Raw genomic sequence first — 20,580 nt, forward strand, 5'->3', positions numbered from 1 at the left:
ATATTCAAGACACATACCTTCCAAATTTAATTCAAAACAAAGGACCCATATGAATAAAAGACACATAACAGTAATCAACAATCATTTTATTATCTTTACCAAACAATTTTCTTTAAAAATGGTTCAAAATCTTCAAACAGCATATAAACTGGTACATTTATGCTGTAACAAAAACAACTATGTCCATTTTTACCCAATATTCACATGTAAGTGAGGAGTTTTGGTCTCCACAAAGACCAAACGGACGTGGACGGTCTTGGAACCATGGAAGTTTAACAGTCATGGATTTTTTTTTTGGAAAGTAATTAGCTTTCTGAGTAGCTTAATCCACAATAAATATCACTAAATGATCTTTCTTGCAATCTCCAATAATTTATTGCACTATTTATTGTACAAATGGAAGCGTATATGGTCAACTCCAGAGGTGGAGAGAACCATTAGTACATTGATACTTGAAACCTAGACTCTATTTACCAGTATGTTTACCAAAATGCACTACTTGCCACCACAACTACACAGAGAGTGGCTTTAACACAACTGACAGCATCTCTACAGTTACTAGTCCAGAGTAAAGGCAGTGCTATCTACCAGTGCTATCTATTTTTTAAGGACCAGTACTGCTAGATGTACCATTAATAGTCCTGTAGTATTACTTAGGCATACAAACCAATAGAGTTAAAGATTAGTTAAAGTATCAAAGTACCAGCAGTAATTCTCATGTCTGGTCAGTTTATTCACTTGCATATTACACAAAACTTTATAATATTAACTTCTGGAATAATCTTGGAAAGTGGCTGAAGAGAACAAATCATGAGATCAAAGAGATGAGATGATATTCCATTACAGAAAAAAAGGATCACAAATCCTGATTAATCACCTATTCATGAAAGAAACAGACAAGTATGCCATCCATATTAAAAAAAAAATATTTAGAAGCATATACATATGAACTGAAGATAAAAGCATTAAAAACACATTTACAGTCTACTTGGAATACAGATATAATATGGGTCAGGATTATTGCCAATGTGTACATAATTAACATGAGAATATATTTCTAACATGCAAACTATATTCAAGTGTAGTATTTGGTGCGACTTAAAAATGTATATAAAATATTTCTTCTCCTAATATCTTCAAACCTAAGAGAGCACTGGGCCATAAATACCCCTCATTCTTACACAAGGACAACTGATGGAAAATTTATGTCTTCTACCTGATCAATGACATCAAAGAAATAAAAAATATGAGATATATTTTTAAAGTATCAAGTCAAAAGCTGGGCCAACTACAATGTTTAATCACAATTAAAAGTATATTAAAAATAATTTAAAGTGCCCCTTATCATGATAACAAAAATAATAAAATGCAACTGATTGGTATCTCTATTCCTACTATGAATATATATATTTGCAAAAACGTTCCTCCTTCTCTAATAATTTAAAGTAACACTAATATGAACACTTATTATGCTGAGGTATTTATTTTAACTTTGAAGAGAACAAGCAATTTCCTACTTGTAAAGCATAATCATCTAAACCTTTCAACTTGTAAAAGATACATGTAATATGAAGTTATTGAACATTTTATCTATATTCATTTATATATACCTTTAGCTTCACTTGATATACAAAATGCAAATTATAACAATATATTGCAATATAGAATAACCTTTATACATTAAATCTTTTATAATAAGCATTTTAAACATATCATTTCTTAAAAAAGGGTAAAATATTTAAATATATTAACCACCATCATATTCAATGATTTTCGAACTCACATGCTCATTCCTTCCACTATCAAGTCTCTGCTAAATAATTGTATAAAAATACATATAAATTCTATCACAAAAAGATCCAAATAATTAAACTTATGTACAAGTCTTTTGAATGTAAACATTATGGAAATAGGAATTAAGTACAATTGTATATAATGTAATAATAATGTTAATGATGACATCATATCGATAATAACAATAATAATATCAAACATTTATTGATTAGTGATAATTGATTATTGATAATCAATAACATTTATTGACCATTAATTATGATAATTGATAATAATAATAAATAATGATTAATAATAATAATTATTAATAATAAGTAATAAGTAATAATAATTAGTGGTTAATAATTGATTAATAAATTATCAATAATAATTATCAATAATAATAATAATAATAATAATAATAATTATCTAAAAAAAAAAATAATAATAATAATAATTGTCAGTAATAATAATAACAATAACAATAATAATAATGATGATAATAATAATAATAATAATAATAATAATAATAATAATAATGATAATAATAATACTACCAATAATAATAAGAAAAATAAGAATAAGAAAAAAAATTAAAATTATAACAATAATTGAACTAAAAATAATTTCAATAACAATAACAATAAAAATAATGATAATAAAAAGAAGAGCTAAATAACCTTTTTACAACCTCTTATTCATATCTATTCAAGCTAGACAAATTATGTCATGTTACTCCTCCAGAAGAGGTTCCTGGTCTTCTCTAGCTTCCCCCTTCCTGGTAGGGGTGCGAGGCCTTACCGTCTCAGCTCCCATTTCTTCATCAACCATCTTCAGTTTCTGGTACTTCTTGCCAGAATTCACTACCTTCTGAGGATGAATGAAGAACTATGATAGGATAAACTGTCATTGGTGGAAAGAAATATATATACTAAGAATTCCATCAATAGAGCTGGATGATGTTGTTACAGTGAAAAGTTTCTTCAATTAGGCATTTATACCAGGTCAAGCCATTAATCAAATTAATAACATAAATGCACAAAAAATTCTCAGTTAATGCTTAAAAACTAAGAAACACTAAATATCTTTGAACTTACCCCAACACTACGGAATGCAATTACATCTGTTATGTTTTCAGGCATTGGTTGCCCCAGCGTTTCAGGCAGCTTTAGGTTCAAAATGCCCGCCAAGAATGTCATTAAACCAAAGACAGTAAATTGCATATTTGGAACATAATCTCCTAACATAAGGATGAAGGGGGCAACTATGCCACCCACTCTTGCAGCAACCGAGACAATACCAACAGCTGAGTTTCGTATGACAGTGGGAAAAATTTCAGCACTGATGGAAGAAAAAAAAAAACATTATAAATCTCTATCCTTTAGAGGATTATTTTATCTATATCATATAAAAATATCATATACAGAAGTATCTATCATTAATCAACTACTATGAATAATAAATCTGTAAATCTTTTGTATATGCAAAAAAGTACTTCAATTTCTAGTTACCTATGTACATAAGCAACTGAAAAACTTGCAGAAATGCTTAACTTGCCACACAGAGCAAGACCAGTTATGACCGTAACAAATTCTACTGGTATAAACTGAATGCAAATACAGGCTGTTCCCCCCAGCAGCATAGCTGAACATAGAGTTATACGTCGACCTATTCTGAAATTGGATCAAAAGAAACGTATTTCATATCAAAATATGTCACTGTTCTTAGACCTATATTTTTATACACACATAAGAATATTTATAAAATAATTACAATAGAAAAACTACACTTACCTATCAATAACAGAAGCAGCTGTGATACATGCTGGGATCTCAATCAAGCCACTGAGAGCTGTAGAAATGTACACATCTCCTCCAAGATTGCTTGCAGCCATGGTTAACCCATAGTAGGTGCAACTATTTACAAACCTGAAAGGCACGCATCAAATTACCTTAAAATGTAATTTCAAGAGCAATTTTGACTTGTAAAATAGATAATCTTTCATACAGAACCTAAATGACATTTATAAAATAAATTATGGAGACATTATATACGATTTCTCTAGACCACACTTCTTACAAATTACAAAAAATAAAATCTAAATACTTTGTTATGACATTCTGGTACTGTCATCAATGTTCTTATACTTATCAAATTTGTTGTATATCATCTAATAACTGACCTGCAACTGAATCTTACAAAAATATATACTAATACAATATTGGTCAGTTAAGTATCAGTAAACAATACAGTTATCTGAAACTCCTTCACCATTTCCATAAATTAACACATTCATGATGGGACGTATTTTTGCCTACTCCCGATGACGCCTGGAAGATGACAAGCGCGCAACACTTCGTGCCGGGGTGTTTTCTCGCTGCACGTGGCCACGCTGATCCTCTTAGAGCGTTATTCACCCACCCTATTCTTATGGTTTTCATGAATGTGTTTACAATGTAAAGGCATGTAAAATTATTGCCATATTCAGAGGAGTTATTTTAGTTGAAAAACATGTTACAGTAATGCCTTTTTAGTTTTATTTTATTGAACTTTGCCTATTCTTCACTTCTATGTGAAAATACCAAAGGAAAGTGGAAACAATCTCTTAGTGAGGGATCAAAAAACATGTTTTATATATATATATATTTTTTTTTACCAAAATGAAGAGAACAATATGAATAATCACATACGTACATATGAGTATGTACATGTACCTCGTGACGTGATATGACATGACATCACAGGTAATCAACAAATTAGAAGTAGTATTGCATTAGTAATTTTTTAATCTATTTTATTTCTTGCCCAAACACATTTGATTTTAAAAGTCTTTTGACTCGGATCTAAGAAATTATGTAAAACGATTATATTTGAGAACAATCTAGCGATCTACTGCTGACGTCAATAGATCAGCACGTCACATTGCCCCGCCCATGACTCGGCCAGAAAATGCACCACGTCTCATGATATCGCCCAGGTCCAGGGATATTTTTCGACATTGCGAGAGCACGTCAACCGGCACGAATGGGTTAATAATTTTCCATCTATAACATCAGTTAGTAAATCCATGTTTAACAGAACCTCACCAGGAAAATATCTGAATCAAGGTCAGAACTAGAACATAGGGATGGCTGACCAAATCCCTGACACCATTAGATTTTTTCTCTTTATTCTTGCCACCAGTTGACTTCACCTCCCAATGACTTGGCAGTTCTTTGCTCTTTCCATTTTTCTTGGCCATATATTCTAGAATGACTTTTGCCTCATCATTTCTGCCCTGTGTAATCAACCACCGGGGACTCTCAGGAACATAACTGAAAAGAGTGAGAAATGAATTGATACATGTAGAAATCTTTCATTCCTTATAATCATAAGATCTTGAAACTGAAACCAGAACTTACAAATCTGGGTAAATAAACAAAAGATACATATATACTGTATATCACTGTAACTAAAATATAGTATGCACTATGCCAACCTACAACTCCAACTCAAATAACACTAATCACTAACTATACTCAAATCCTTTTATAATGCTCTTCCAATTTCCCTTTACTGCATAAAGCTCAAACTTAAAGCAAATTTAAAGACAATCACCAGAAAAAAACATTAAATGTCCATCTTACCATGGTAACAAGAGGAAAACTATTCCCAATAATGAACAGACGAGAGTTAGCGTTCTCCAGTCACTCATAATGGAAGCCAGCCATGAGTATATCCCGATCCCTACAGCAAAGACCATGGCTACACACATCCCACAAAAGCTGCGCCAATTGGTTCCAATTAACTCTTGAGAAAGCACGAAACTCACAAGAATAACCAGAGCACAGCACACTCCTCCTAAAAATCTGAAAAATTAAATTGCATAAGACCAAATTTCACTTGTATAAAGTATAGATGGAAATCAAGATACTATAATAAAGTACATAAAAGGATCATATACCCATTTGGAGTATGATTAATAAATCTCAAGCATATAATACACAACTAAAATCTTACCGCAGAAGTATCATCGTCATTAATGTTGGAGCAAAGGCACTGAAACCTTCGAAAGCAATGGTTCCCAAGATGGATACCATTAGGGTCTTGAGTCTTCCGACCACATCAGCCGCACTACCCAGTACCAGTGCACCGGTCATGACGCCTCCCATCCATACTGACTGAACTAGTGCTACTTTGTACTTCTCACTGCATATCAGGTTCCACTGGGAAGGAGAGATTCACTTCAGTTGTCAGGTTCCCTGATTTTGTATTTTATCCTTTTTTTATATGCAATCACTTTTTAATAGTATTGCAAAAGGGCAAAAGAGCAACTCAAAACCCTCAAAAATATATTACAGTTTGTTATAAAAGCAATGTACAGCTCCCTCTAAAAATCCAGATCCACTCCTGGTTGAGAAAACAAGAGAGAATAACTTCACAAAGATGGAGAGGGACAGGGAGAGGGAGAGGGAGAATAAATTCACAAAAAGAGAGAGAGAAAATAAATTGACAGAGAGAGAGAGAATAAATTCACAAAGAGAGAGAGTGAGAATAAATTTGCATTGTATTATCATTTATGAGTAAGTCTGTCACCCAATAGTAATAAATCACAGGGTTTTCCAATAACAGACAACTGCAATAACTGATTAGCCAGTTGCTCATCAAGTGGTAATGGTTGTCACTTGCCTAGCCAGTGACCAACCATGTAGACAGGGTAGGTGCAGCATGTGTACTTTCAACCTAGAGTGAATTAGGATACTTAGAGGGAATTCTTCTTGTTTTCAGCCCACTGTCATCTTGTTAATGACTAGATATTTATCATTTCATCAATGCATAATCTTAACCCTATGACGACGGTGCGTCACACCCGTGTGACACAGCCAAACTCCCGATGCCGGGGCGTCATGCCAGTGTGACGATTTCAATGCAATATTGCAATCGCCCGGCATAGGGGACTTCGCGTAGCGAGTGCCCCGTCGGGAAAGGGTTAATAAAATATACACCAGATGAAGAAGATTTACTCTCAGCATTAGCTTTCCTTTCTAGCAATTATTACAATGTTTATATAGATATTTCACTTGTCAATATAACCAAAGATAAACCTGTAGATATTCTGGATACAATCATATTATCCTACATACCTCTGACGCAAAGGATTTGTACTCTGATGTGTAGGATATTCTGCACTCTTGTGGGTCATTATTAATGCACTTATCAATGAGGGGTTTGGCTTCACTGCTCGCATTTTTTGCATAACATTCAAATGATGGATCTAAACCTGTAAACATTTTATTATAAAAATTTAATTTTTTAAAAGTCAAAAAGACAAGGAAGCAACTATAAGATTAATATATCACTTTTTCCAATAAAACATTAAAAGAATTTGGGAACAAACCAGAAAAATAAACATTTACAACACTCCACACTAATAACATAACATGTACACAAACAATGCCTTCTAAGAACATTCACAGGTTAGGAGGTATAAAGGTACATGCTATACAGACAATGACTGCACTATATTTTGCAAAAGCAACTGTTATTTACATGCATAGCTATTCAAAACTATAAACATAACATCATATGCGTAACTTTTAACATAACTGCCATCTTTTCTGATGATTTCTATACTTTGACATAAATGCATGTTAGTAACTAAACATCTTTAACTCCTCAAAAATTGGCACATGCATTATTTTACCTTTGTTATAATCATCTCTCCAAATGCTGTTTTACTGTAAGATACTCGTGCTACTGTAAATATCAATGTTTAAATGACGACATTAATAGGTCAGTCCTATTCTGAAGCGTAATGTAAGCACAGTTTCAGTGCTGATTTACTCAAATATATGTACAAACATATAAAACTGTAAATAAATAAACAATGAGCCATCAAGTATTTGTGAAACTTTTTACAAACATCCTCCAGACTCAAATACCTTGATATTGTGCTTATTTTTTTATAACATTCGCATCTTTTATATGAATATCTTACTCTTACATTATAATATATTGTCATCCTAGTACATCTTCCTAGATTTAAACAGACCTAAAAAACTGTTTTTGCAAAGAATAATTCAAAAAGTGTGAGATCATGTGTTGATGATTGAGTGAGCATAGAACCTATTATGAATTTACTGTAATGATAATGATAGAGATTGTATGTGCAGAAACAAGTGTAAATATGTATACATATGTATATGACAAAATATTAACAGGAATGCTAAATGAAAAAAAAAATACTTTTCCAACATTTTCTCCTCAATTCTGACTAAGTGTTTTTTATTTTATTTTATTTTTTAACTAAATACATTTCAGAATTTCTAGTTTTCCTAATTTATCAGTTTTTCTTTTTATTTACCTTGTCTTTCCAGTGACAACTTGTAAATGCCATAATAATCAATTTTCCATATATCAGATATAGGTATGATCCTTATTATATAACCATCAATGGAACAACTTTAGAATTGAATATATACTATACACTTCATGCTAGGTTTATCAGTAAAGGAATGGTAATTTAAAACAACTGTCTTTTGCTCTTATGAGAAGATTCTACAAATAATACTGAAGAATACAGTCCATTTACAATTGAAAAGTGGACACAGAAGTTAGATAAGAGAGATTTTAAAACTGTAACCCTGGTAATTTATGAGGAGGCCTATGTGGGGTAAATAAACCATACAGCAAAAGAATCAAAATACAAGAAATAACATCCCTTGAAATAAAACCAGCCAGCTCAAATCAGCAATAAACCCATCTGTAAGACAATAAAATATCTCTAGATATAAAAAATAACTCTTGAAACTGAGAAATAAATCAATGTGTACATACAAGAAAGAAAAGATCCAAAGCCAGCCACCACCACTGGCTAGGGAAGTGCACTGAGTGATAACCCATAATTCCTTGTGTGAGTGAGGGGTGTGGAAGCCAGAATATCTTTGAAGCCACCTACCAGTGAATACATTAAGGAGCATGTGAGGAGCCACGAAGATCTGAAGAATACCTAAGAGGAAAAAGTATGTTCGCTGGCTCCATCCCAGCTGTCCAATCAATTCAAACACATCGTCCACTGTATACTGCATTGTATGAGAGTACAGTGATCACTTTGCCTTTGTTTTTTAACTTTTCAGAACAGGTGATTATGAGCTGATGGCGATAGTATTGGTTTGTGTGTACGTCTAAATTTCACTTGATTGCTTCCGTTGCCACTTCATGTATCCTGCACTTATGGAACTGACACCACTGGTCACTCATCAGTGATAAAGAGAGTCCTTGTTTCTCCAGGTAATAAAAATCACAGGTAACAATTACTTTTCACTTCTGGGAATAAAAATAATTAAAGTATTTACTAATAGTTACATCCCTAATAATGAAAATATGTTTATTTACATTTACATTTAGCAATACCACTTACAGAGCAAGCAGGCCATGCACATTCATGCTGGCTAAAACACATACAAAGTTAGTGATAGCAATACTTATTAATGATAAAGAACAGAGGAGCAGGAGGAGGAGGAGGAGGAGGAGGAGGAGGAGGAGGAGGAGGAGGAGGAGGAGGAGGAGGAGGAGGAGGAGGAGAGGAGGAAGAAGGAAGAGGAAGAAGAGGAAGAGGAAGAAGAAGAAGAAGAGGAGTAAGAGAAAGGAAGGAAGAGGAAGAGGAAGAGGAAGAGGAAGAGGAAGAGGAGGAGAGGAAGAGGAGGAGAGGGAGGAGGAGGAGGAGGAGAGGAAGGAGGAGGAGAGGAAGGAGGAGGAGAGGAAGGAGGAGGAGAGGAAGGAGGAGGAGCAGGAGGAGGAGGAGGAGGAGGAGGAGAGGAAGGAGGAGGAGGGGGAGGAGGAGGAAGGAGGAGAGGGAGGAGGAGGAGAGGGAGGAGGAGGAGGAGGAGGAGAGAGGAGAGAAAGGAGAGGAGGGGGAGGAGAGGAGGAGGAGAGGAGGACTGGAGGAGGAGGAGAGGAGGAGGGGAGAGGGGAGGAGGAGAGGAGAAGGGGAGGAGAGGAGAGGAGGAGGGGGGAGGAGGGAGGAGGAGGAGGAGGAGAGGAGAGGAGGAGGAGGAGGGGGAGAGGGAGGAGGAGGAGGAGGGGAAGAGGCAAGGAGGAAAGAAGGAGGAGGAGGGGAAGAGGCAAGGAGGAAAGAAGGAGGAGGAGGAGGAGGGGGAGGGAGGAGGAAAGGAGGAGGAGGAGGAGGAGGGGAGGAGAGGGAGGAGGAGGAGAGGGAGGAGGAGAAGGAGAGGGGGGATTATTAGGATAAGGAGATGCGTCTTCTTCTTGCTCTTTCTTCGCGGAGGAGTAGTGAGGCGCGGAGGGTGAGTGCGGCCTTCGGCTTTCTTCTTCTTCGTTCTTGCTGCTCGGGGCTTCGCCTTCATCGGTCGCTTCTCTCGTCGTCTTCGTAGCGGTCTTTCTTTCTTCTTCAACTTCTTTACTCTTTCGTCTTCCTTCTATCTTCTCTTCTTCTTCGTATCTTCTTCTCGCTTTTTCCTTCGTCTTCATTCTGTCTCTTTCGTTCTTCGTCTTCTATCACTTTCTTGCTTTCTTCCCCTTCTTCTCTTGTCTTCTCTCTTCTTATCTTGCTTTCGTCGTCGTCGTCTCTTGCTTCTGTCCCCGTGCTCGCTCTTTCGTCTTTCTGGCTGCTTCTCGGTCTTCTCTCGTTCGTCATCTTCTGCTTTAGGCTCGGGCTTCGTTCGTCGGCGTCTCCTTTCGTTCTTCTCTTCGTCGTCTGCGCGTTCTTGAAAGCTCGTGCTCTCTTTCTCTTTCTTCCTTTTCTGCAACTCTCTTCTTCCTCTCTTTCTTCGTTCCCACTTTTTTCCTCTTCTCGTTCATTCATCGTCTTACTTCCTTTTCTCATCTTCGCTCCTTCGTCAATCTTCGTCTTCGCGTTGCTGCATCTTCTTCTGCTCGTTCTTAATCTGCGTATTCTCGTGTCTCCTCTTACTGTTCTCCCCGTTCTCATCCTTCTTCCTTCTTCATCTGCTTCTCATCTTCTGCTGCTCTAGTCGCATCTTCTCTCTCTTACTTCATCTCGGCTTCTCTGCTTTCATCTTCTTCTTCTGCTCTTGCTTCATCTTCCTTCTTCTCTTCGTCTTCTGCCTCCGCGTCCTCTCTCAGCGCGCGGAGCGGTCCCGGTCATCTTTCTGCCTTTCTCTTCATCTTACTTCTCTGCGTATCGTTCAAAACTTCTTCGCGCGCTTTCGTCTCTTGCTGTCTCGCGCTCATTCTTCATCTTTCTCATCTTCTCGGACTCGGGAGGCATCTGCTGCTGATCGTTCTTCTCTTCTCTTCCTTTCGTATGCCGCGGCATCTTCTCGCTTCATGTCTTCGTCGCCTTCGTCTCTCTTTCTTCCATCGTTCTCTCTCGCGCTGCGCTTTCTTCTTCTATCTTCATCCGGCTTCTTCTAACTCTTCGCTTTCTTCCTCTCTTCTTCGTCTATCTCATCAACCTCTTTCCTGTCTTAGTCCGCGTCAGCGGGCGCTGAGTCGGCTCGCGTTCTTCTGTCGGCCGCACTTTCTTCTCTCTTCACTCTGTCTTCTCGTTCTTCTCTTCCGTCGCTCTTCTCTTCGTCTTTCTTCTGCTCGGTCTTCGCTTTCGTCTTCTTTCTTCGCGGTAGCGTGCGCGGCGGAGTCTCTTGCTGCATCCCCCGGCCGTTCGGAGCGGCGTCTTGCCGTCCGCCTTCTTGTCGTCTCTTGCTCTTGCGGCGCTTTCTGTCTCTCGTCCTTGCGTCCTTTCTTCTCGTTCTGCTTCCCTTTCTGCTCTTTCGTCTTCTTCTTCTTTCGTCGCTGGCTGCGCGTTCTTTCGTTCGGCCTGGGCGGCCGGGCGGCTTGTCTTCGATTCTTCGGCTTCTCTTCTTACATCGTCTGATTCGGCTGCTTTCGTTCTTCTTCCCGTCTTCTTCTCTTCTCTTTCGTCTTCCTCTTCTTCTTTTTCTTCACTCCAACTCCCTAACACTCACCAACCATCACACCCCAAAACATCCCCCCGGCTCACCACCCATTACAACCAAGTTCCCACACCAACACAATCACAGCGCCACCCCCCCCAACCCCTCACAACCAAACAAACACAAACCTAACACAAAACCCCCATGGACATATATTTCTTTGCACATTTCCTTACTTCCTAAATCTCATATACTTTCTTGTTTACTTATTTAATCATTTTCATTAGTGCTTTCATTACCTCAATTATCAATTCATACCCTCACTTGCGTACACTCTAATCTATTCTATGTTCATTCATTAATTCATCCACTCCCTCTTTGGTCCTCATATTCGCTATTTCATATTGATCTGCCAAGAGTGCTGGATCAAGTCTCACTAATTTCTAATTCATATATAATTTCCTGGGCTGGGACCAACTGTAATTTGAGTTTTGTTGTGTCTTTTTGAATCATAAATTACCATTTGATAATAAATTCTTTCAAATCCAGTAATCCAGCTTTAACAGATTTTGTACCTACATCTATTCTTATCTATTCGTCTGTCAATCTACATCTATCTGCATATATCAATATCTGTCTATATAAATCCCTCTTTTCACTAATCACTGATTATTCAAAACCATACTGCAGAATCTTACTACAATACATCCAATACTCCTTTTTTAACAAGACCTTTCCTAAAGATACACAAAAAATAGCCACATAATAATAATATAAACAAGAAGACAATCATAAAGAAGTGATAGTAAGACCAAGATGAAAAAATTACTATACAAAAGAGTAATCAGAAACATACATATAAGTGTAAGCATAAATAAACACAGCTAGCATATAAAAAACAAAATCAAATATATATATACATTCTAAGACGTACATTATTAAAAAATAAAGACAGATGAAATAAAAAATGGTTACTGAATAGCTGCTGTGATGGAAGAAAAGAAAGTTTTACACAAAATTATGAAAGGTGAAGAGTTTGCCTTTACATACTTTCTGTTTTTTCTCCACAGGAGCAGTCACATTGGAGCTTCTACATACAAGCAATACACAGCCAATATCAACATATAATACATTCAACCTTGGAGATGTAAATGCAACTGTGAATCAATTGCAGGTACAAACTCCTGTGAGATAGCACCTTAATTATTTTTTAATCCACCCTCTTAAGAAGGCGGCCTTGAAGTCCCTGTAAATGTATTCCCTTGCATTAAGTCACAGCAGACACTTAACCCATTGCGGACGGGTGTCATGACATGCATGACGCACGAGCTTTGGCCTGACAACAGGTGTCATGACGTATATGACATTCGGGAATTTTGGATCACTGTGCTATTTTATTGTGCTATGAGTAAAGAGTGAGTGATAATGACAATTGCAGTTATAATTACTATAAATACCGTAATATTGAAGGAACCTAACATCTAAAACCTAGATGGCACCACTTTCTTCTAGAACCAGCAGGATAGGCAGCCTTGAACGGCACCCATCCATAGTTTTTAGCAAGCACTATCTTCATAGAGCAGTAGCACACAGCAAGTTAACCTCTTGCTCTAAAGTACCACCAAAGAAGGATGCGTAGGCAGAACAAGAATAGGAAATTGACTCAAACCATCCCCAGTGTCTAAAATGTGCTCCTGTGCCAAAAGGGATGCCTTTTACTATGAAACTCAGTCATAATCACAGGTTTCATTCCTCTTCCCTACCTCTTCATGTTATCTTCATTGTAGATTGTTATACATTTCGTATTCGTTCATGACAGTAGTAATACAAAAAAAATAAAGTTTCTTTTTGTCCTCCTATAAAACAGTAATACTTCTATCACACTGGGTATAAAGAAAATAATGAGCTAATATGGATCCTATACTACAATTTTAGTCAACTGCAACATTGATGGAGCTTGTCATATGGCACATATAAGTCTCTAAACACAATAAAACACACAAAAAATATAACACAAAAATGGCTCTAGTTTTCCAATGGATGACTGAACGAGAGTAGGAAAAGTCAAAGTATGTTGTTTGAAGCTTTCCCACTCTGAAATAAAACCCATCCTGGGATAGTGAATCTATCCCCCGTCCGCAATGGGTTAATGAACACTCCCTGTTTCAAGTAATTTTAAAAATACCAATATTCCACCTAGTATCTACAGTATAGGATTGCAATAGCAGTCACCCTGTCCTTCTAACTGAAAGAAGAAAACATCTTATGCCGAACAGAAAATAATATAGAAATAATAAACATTCTAATGCACATACCAACAAATACAGTCAATAGTTGATGGAATGCACACCATCCATTGAGACTACACAGTACAAAAAAATAAATCTTCTGTCTATTTCCAAAATGTCCAATTCTTCCATATACATCATCTATGGACAGATGCATTCTTTAATTTCCCTTCCAACCTCTCAGGCATGAAACACCACCTGCAAAAATAAAAAAAATCCAAATCATGAACCATGCCTATTCCTTTAATCCAAAGAAGTAGGCCTACTGACAGTAATTAGTATTCAATTCAAATATTATTAACTAAGCCAAAAAACAATCTCATAATGGGCATGTTGAGTCCAATTACTAATGTGTTTTCTTTTCTGTCTGTCTGTCTGTCTGTCTGTCTGTCTGTCTGTCTGTCTGTCTGTCTGTCTGTCTGTCTGTCTGTCTGTCTGTCTGTCTGTCTGTCTGTCTAACTGACTGTATGTCTAACTGACTGTATGTCTAACTGACTGTATGTCTAACTGACTGTATGTCTAACTGACTGTATGTCTAACTGACTGTATGTCTAACTGACTGTATGTCTAACTGACTGTATGTCTAACTGACTGTATGTCTAACTGACTGTATGTCTAACTGACTGTATGTCTAACTGACTGTATGTCTAACTGACTGTATGTCTAACTGACTGTATGTCTATATATATATATATATATATATATATATATATATATATATATATATATATATATATATATATATATATATATAGTCTGACTGTCTGACTGTCTGACAGTCTGACTGTCTGACTGTCTGACTGTCTGACAGTCTGACTGTCTAACTGTCTGACTGCCTGACCAATGACCATATTACTATATGACTGCATAACTGTATGACTGTAATTACACATGACTGTATGACTGTATGCATTTACAACTATGTGTGCATACCCGTTTGTCTATATGAATTAAATGCATGTATGAAATTAACTTTTGATGATAAAGCATGCATGTATATATGTATATATGCATACACAGTATTATAGACTTTTCATAATTATTCTAAAATATTTTTATTCACCTAAGTAAGCCTATCAAACACTAAAACCAAAATTATAGACACCCTCAACATAAAGTCAATGGAAGGCAAATTATTTCAAAACTCACAATAATAACAGAGTATAATATCTCCCCAAACATCAGGCCCTAAATACCTGGTTTCATTTATTCTATCTCCTCCCTGTGACCAGGACATGTATGTGGACATGAGGCCGACAGACAAAAGGGAATAGTTGTGGATGTTTAGATATATCAGTGGCATGGTGGAAGTAAAGTGTGAAACTAAAAAAAAAAAAATAAATAAATAAATAAATAAATAAAACAAATAAATAAATAAATAAATAAATAAAAATAAAAAAAGGCAGCACGAGCAGCTGGCAGTATTGAGAGGCCCAGAGTTGGGGTAGGAGAAAGGGTTTTTTAGATACTGGACAAATAGAGCTCACTGTCTGCCAATGACATATTTTAAGATATTGTTTATGCAATATCTTTGCTTTCAACTGACTTGACTTCCTCAGCTAGTAAAATACATTCATGGGTATACGATCTGGCAAAAAAGGATCTTAAAATATGGCACACTTAACGGGCAACCAACAGATGGTTGCATTGCACTGTAGGCTGTATCAGACCAGCATGCAATATCTCCTTTATGCAACACTGCCCATGCATAAAAATGATCTTCCTCAGTGCCCAAAATCAAAACTTATTCACATGAGAGATCATATCATGCTGTTTTTTTTACAGTAGACTACCTTTTCCAACAGAGTATGTAATGTCTTGGCAAAAATAAAAATGCAAAGAATAAAACATGAGTAGTTAATCATATCTATATAAAGAATACATAACACCTAAATATGTAAATGCAAATACAAATGTAAAGGTAAACTTAAATGTGTATGTATGTGTGTGTATATATATATATAACTATATATATATATATATATATATATATATATATATATATATATATATATATATATATATATATATGCATATATCTGTATATAAGCATATATGTATATATATATATACATATATATGTAAACATATGTATACATACATATATATATATGTATGTATACATATGTATACATATATATATATGTATATATACATATAATATGTATATATATATGTATATATATGTATACATATGTATACATATACATATATGTATACATATGAATACATATATAAATATATATGTATATATATGTATACATATGTAACATTATACATATATGTATACATATGACTACATATACATATATATATATATATATATGTATACATATGTAAACATATATATATGTATACATATGTATACATATATATATGTATACATATGTATATATATACATGTATATACATATGCATACATATGTATCTCTCTCTCTATATATATATGTATACATATACATATATATATGTATACATATGTATACATACATATATATATAAATACATGTATACATATGTATACATATACATATGTATACATATGTATACATATACACATATATGTATACATATGAATATTATATATATATATATATGTATACATAATATGTAAACATATATATATAATGTATACATATGTATACATATATATATGTATACATATGTATACATAATATAATATGTATACATATATGTATGTATATATATCATGTATATATATATGCATACATATATATCTCTCTCTCTCTCTCATCTCTCTCTCCTCTGATATTATATATAAAATTCTACATATATACAAAGATAAATATGTGTCAATCAATATAGTATAAGAAAAAAAAAAAAAAACAAACTAAAACTCCCAAAAAACACTGTCTTTCCTATAATAAGCAAATCAAACCCCACATTAACACACACCACACACAACACCCCCCACCCCCCCCAAACCCCCACCCACAAACCCACACAAACACACAACACACCACCCCACACAACCACCACCCACAACACACCACAAACACCACAACCCAACCCATAACACACACACACACAAAACAAACAAAAACAAACCACACACAACCCCACAAACACCACACACACACAACACCACAAACCACCAACACAACACACACACCCACCACCACACCCCCACACACCCACCCACACAACCCCCAACCCCACACACACCCCACCCCCCCCCACCCCACACCCCCACACACCCCCCCCACACAACCCCCCACCCCCACCCACAAACCACACACACACCCCCACACCACAACACCCCGCACCCCCACACACCAACCCAAACAAAAACAAAAAAAAAAACCCCCCAACCACACACCCCCCCACCCACACACACACACAAACACCCACCCAAACCAACACACCCACACACACACAACCCACCACCACACAAACACACACCACCCACACCACACACCCACCACCACCCCCACACACACACACACACCCACACACCCACACACCCCCACCCACACACCCCCACACACACCCCCACACACCCCCCACCCCCAAACCCCCCAACCCCACACACCCACACCCACACCACCCCACAAACACAAAACCACAACAAACCCCCACCCACCCCCACAACCCCACACACCCACCCCCCCCCAACACACCCCCAACCCACACACACACCCAACCCCACCAAAAACCCACACAAAACCACAAACACAAAACCACCCACACACACCCCCCACCACCACACCCCCCACACACACCCACACACACACCCACCGAACACCCACACCCCCCACACCCACAAACCCCCCCCACACACCCACACACCCACACACACACCCACACACCCACACCCACCCCCACACACCCACACACACACCCCCACCCACACACCCCCCACACACCCACCACACACACCCACACACACCCACCCACCCACACACACCCACACACACACCCAAAACCCACACAACCACCAACACACACCCCCCCCACACACACACACCCAACCCCACACCCACACACCCACACAACCCACCCCCCACACCCACCACCCACACACCCCCCCCCCCAACACACACACACCCCACACACACCCCCACACCCCCCACACACACCCACACCACACCCACACACACACCCCCCCACACACCCACACACACCCACACACACCCCCCCACTCCCACACTCTCCCACACACACCCCCCCCACCCCCACACACACACCCACACACACCCACACCCACCCACACACACACACACACACCCACCCACACACACACACACCCACACCCACCCACACACACACACACCCCCACCCACCCACACACACACCCCCCACCGACACACACACACCCCCACCCAAAAACCCCCAAACAACCCCACACCCACACCCACCCACCCACCCACCCACACCCACCCACCACCCCCCCACACCCACACCACCCCCCACACCACCCACACACCCCCACAACACCACACACACACCCACCCCACCCCACACCACACCCACACACCCCCACACACCCCACACACACCCACACCCCCACACACACACCCACACACACCCCCCACACACCCACCACCCCCCCACACACCCCCACAACCCCCACACACACCCCCACACACCCCCCCACACCCCCCCCACACACACACACACACACCCACACACACCCACACACCCACCCACACACACCCACACCCACCCACACACACCCACACACCCACAAACACCCACACCCCCACTCACACACCCACCCACACCCCCACCCCCCACACACCCACACCCAAACACCCACACAAACACACCCACACCCACACACCCACCCACACCCCACACACCCACACCCACACCACCCACACCCAACCACCCACACCCAAAAACCCACACACCAACACCCACACACACCCCAACACACCCCACCCCCCAACCCCCCCACCCCCCCCCCCCCCCCCCCACCCCCCCCCCCCCCCCCCCCCCCCCCCCCCCCCCCCCCACCCCCCCCCCCCCCCCCCCCCCCCCCCCCCCCCCCCCCCCCCCCCCACCCCCCCCACCCCCCCCCCCCCCCCACCCCCCCCCCCCCCCCCACCCCCCCAAAACCAACCCACACACAACCACAACAACAAACCCACACAAACCCCAACACACACACAAAATAATATCAAAATATAAAAAATTTTTTACCTAAAAAAAATTTCAAGTTAAAAATCAAAAAAAACCCCCCTTTCCCAAGGGAAAAAAGAAAATTTTAAATTTCATAAGAAAGAAAAATCAAAACAGAAATACATTATTTGGTTGATGTATTCCCCTCAATTTATCCACCTCATGGCTTTCCCATACAATGCTCCCATGCACATGACCTTGTAGAAGTCAGTCATGTATGTATCCTTCTCTTTATTTCTCTTTTTTTTTTTACTGAAAATAGTATAGCTCTCTACAGAAAATGCTATCAATGAATACTTTCATGTCCTCATCCCCAATTCAGTCACATAATCATAAATCACTGTTCATATAAATGCAATATCATTTATATAGCTACACCACAAAACTTGGCAATAAGATATCATCTTAAACCAACCATTAATCATAGATTCACAATGTAATTGTTAATAAGAGTTGGAAAATATCCTATAATACTGTTTATGGTTAACAAATCTAGTGGTTATTCTTTTATGAAAACTTCTTTTACCTCCATCCATACAGCACTTTAATGTAATTGTTTAAATCTTAGAAGAATAAGCACATGTTTTATTGATCTAACAATAGTTTTATTACTTCAAGGGGTCAAGCCCAGATGTGGGGGGTAAAATTAACATTCTGCACACAAATAGCTTATATATATTGTGTGTATTACAACAATGGGAACTCCATTAAAGTGGAATACTTCCAAAAAAGGGATCTGACCACATACTTTCCTTGTGTATGGAATAACTAAATTTCCAATAAATTTGATAATCCACAGTAGGATGCACATCTACTTGAATAACTTCTAAATAATATGTTATGCACTTTTAAAATCTCTTTTTAGTTTTCCTGAAAGTAAAAAAAAAAAAAAAAAAAATCAACCCCATTTACCAGTGGCTTCTAACATCTAAAATTCCTTTTTCTGAAATAGAATTACTCCTTGCCAAAAAAAACAAAAAAATTAAAATTGTCAATATTGTGCATCTATTTTCTCTCATTTTCCATCTCTGTCTGTGAAATATCTAAATCATCAATACTCTCAGTCTTTTATCTCTATTTTGCTGTTTGTTAAAAGATGATATGATGACTGCTTTATATGTAATAAAAAGTTTTTAGTTATATAAAATTAATTTTTCAACTTTCTGGAGATTCTCTCTATCCTGTTTGGTCATCCTCCATAGGACCTGATATAAGTTTAGGTAATATTTTTAATGTTTGGACATTCAATACAGTCTTGGCCTAATTTTCATTTCCATGACCTAAACTCTTGTTATATATACAATATGTGCTTATATACAAAATCTTTCTCAGAAAAACATTCAATTCTATGTAATCCCAGTGAAACACCTTCTGTGTCTTATAATCAAAATATCACTATATCTAGCCATAACAAAAAACAATGAACTCTTATTGGATATTTGAAATCAATATAATTATAGGTTCAGACACACATACAATACAAGGCAAACAAGGTATGGAATGACAGAGCTGTTGCAAAC

At 37.8% G+C, this 20,580-nt stretch overlaps 1 protein-coding gene across 6 annotated transcripts in view; it reads right to left on the reverse strand.

Annotated features, from left to right (window-relative positions):
- Positions 1-67: 67 nt before the first annotated feature.
- Positions 68-20,580, reverse strand: part of LOC122242457 (solute carrier family 22 member 15-like) — a 21,470-nt gene continuing 957 nt past the window's right edge. For 3 of the 6 annotated variants that reach the window (XM_086539144.1, XM_086539146.1, XM_086539147.1), the window contains exons 2-10: positions 13,943-14,113; positions 6,897-7,033; positions 5,773-5,978; positions 5,400-5,621; positions 4,860-5,087; positions 3,567-3,701; positions 3,285-3,446; positions 2,871-3,114; positions 68-2,643 (exon numbers count right to left, since the gene is read on the reverse strand). In XM_086539144.1, coding sequence (XP_086395270.1) covers positions 2,506-2,643; positions 2,871-3,114; positions 3,285-3,446; positions 3,567-3,701; positions 4,860-5,087; positions 5,400-5,621; positions 5,773-5,978; positions 6,897-7,033; positions 13,943-14,072 — 1,602 coding nt within the window. In that variant the 5' untranslated portion in view covers positions 14,073-14,113 and the 3' untranslated portion in view covers positions 68-2,505. Of the gene's footprint in view, positions 2,644-2,870; positions 3,115-3,284; positions 3,447-3,566; positions 3,702-4,859; positions 5,088-5,399; positions 5,622-5,772; positions 5,979-6,896; positions 7,034-8,710; positions 9,079-13,942; positions 14,114-20,580 lie in introns of all 6 variants that reach the window. The other 3 variants (XM_086539143.1, XM_086539145.1, XM_086539148.1) reach the window with 3 other exon arrangements.

This window comes from Penaeus japonicus, unplaced genomic scaffold (genome assembly GCF_977035675.1).
Source record: "Penaeus japonicus unplaced genomic scaffold, GWHDUDI00000001_assembly GWHDUDI00000008, whole genome shotgun sequence".
In the NCBI taxonomy this organism is placed as follows: Eukaryota; Metazoa; Arthropoda; class Malacostraca; order Decapoda; family Penaeidae; genus Penaeus; species Penaeus japonicus.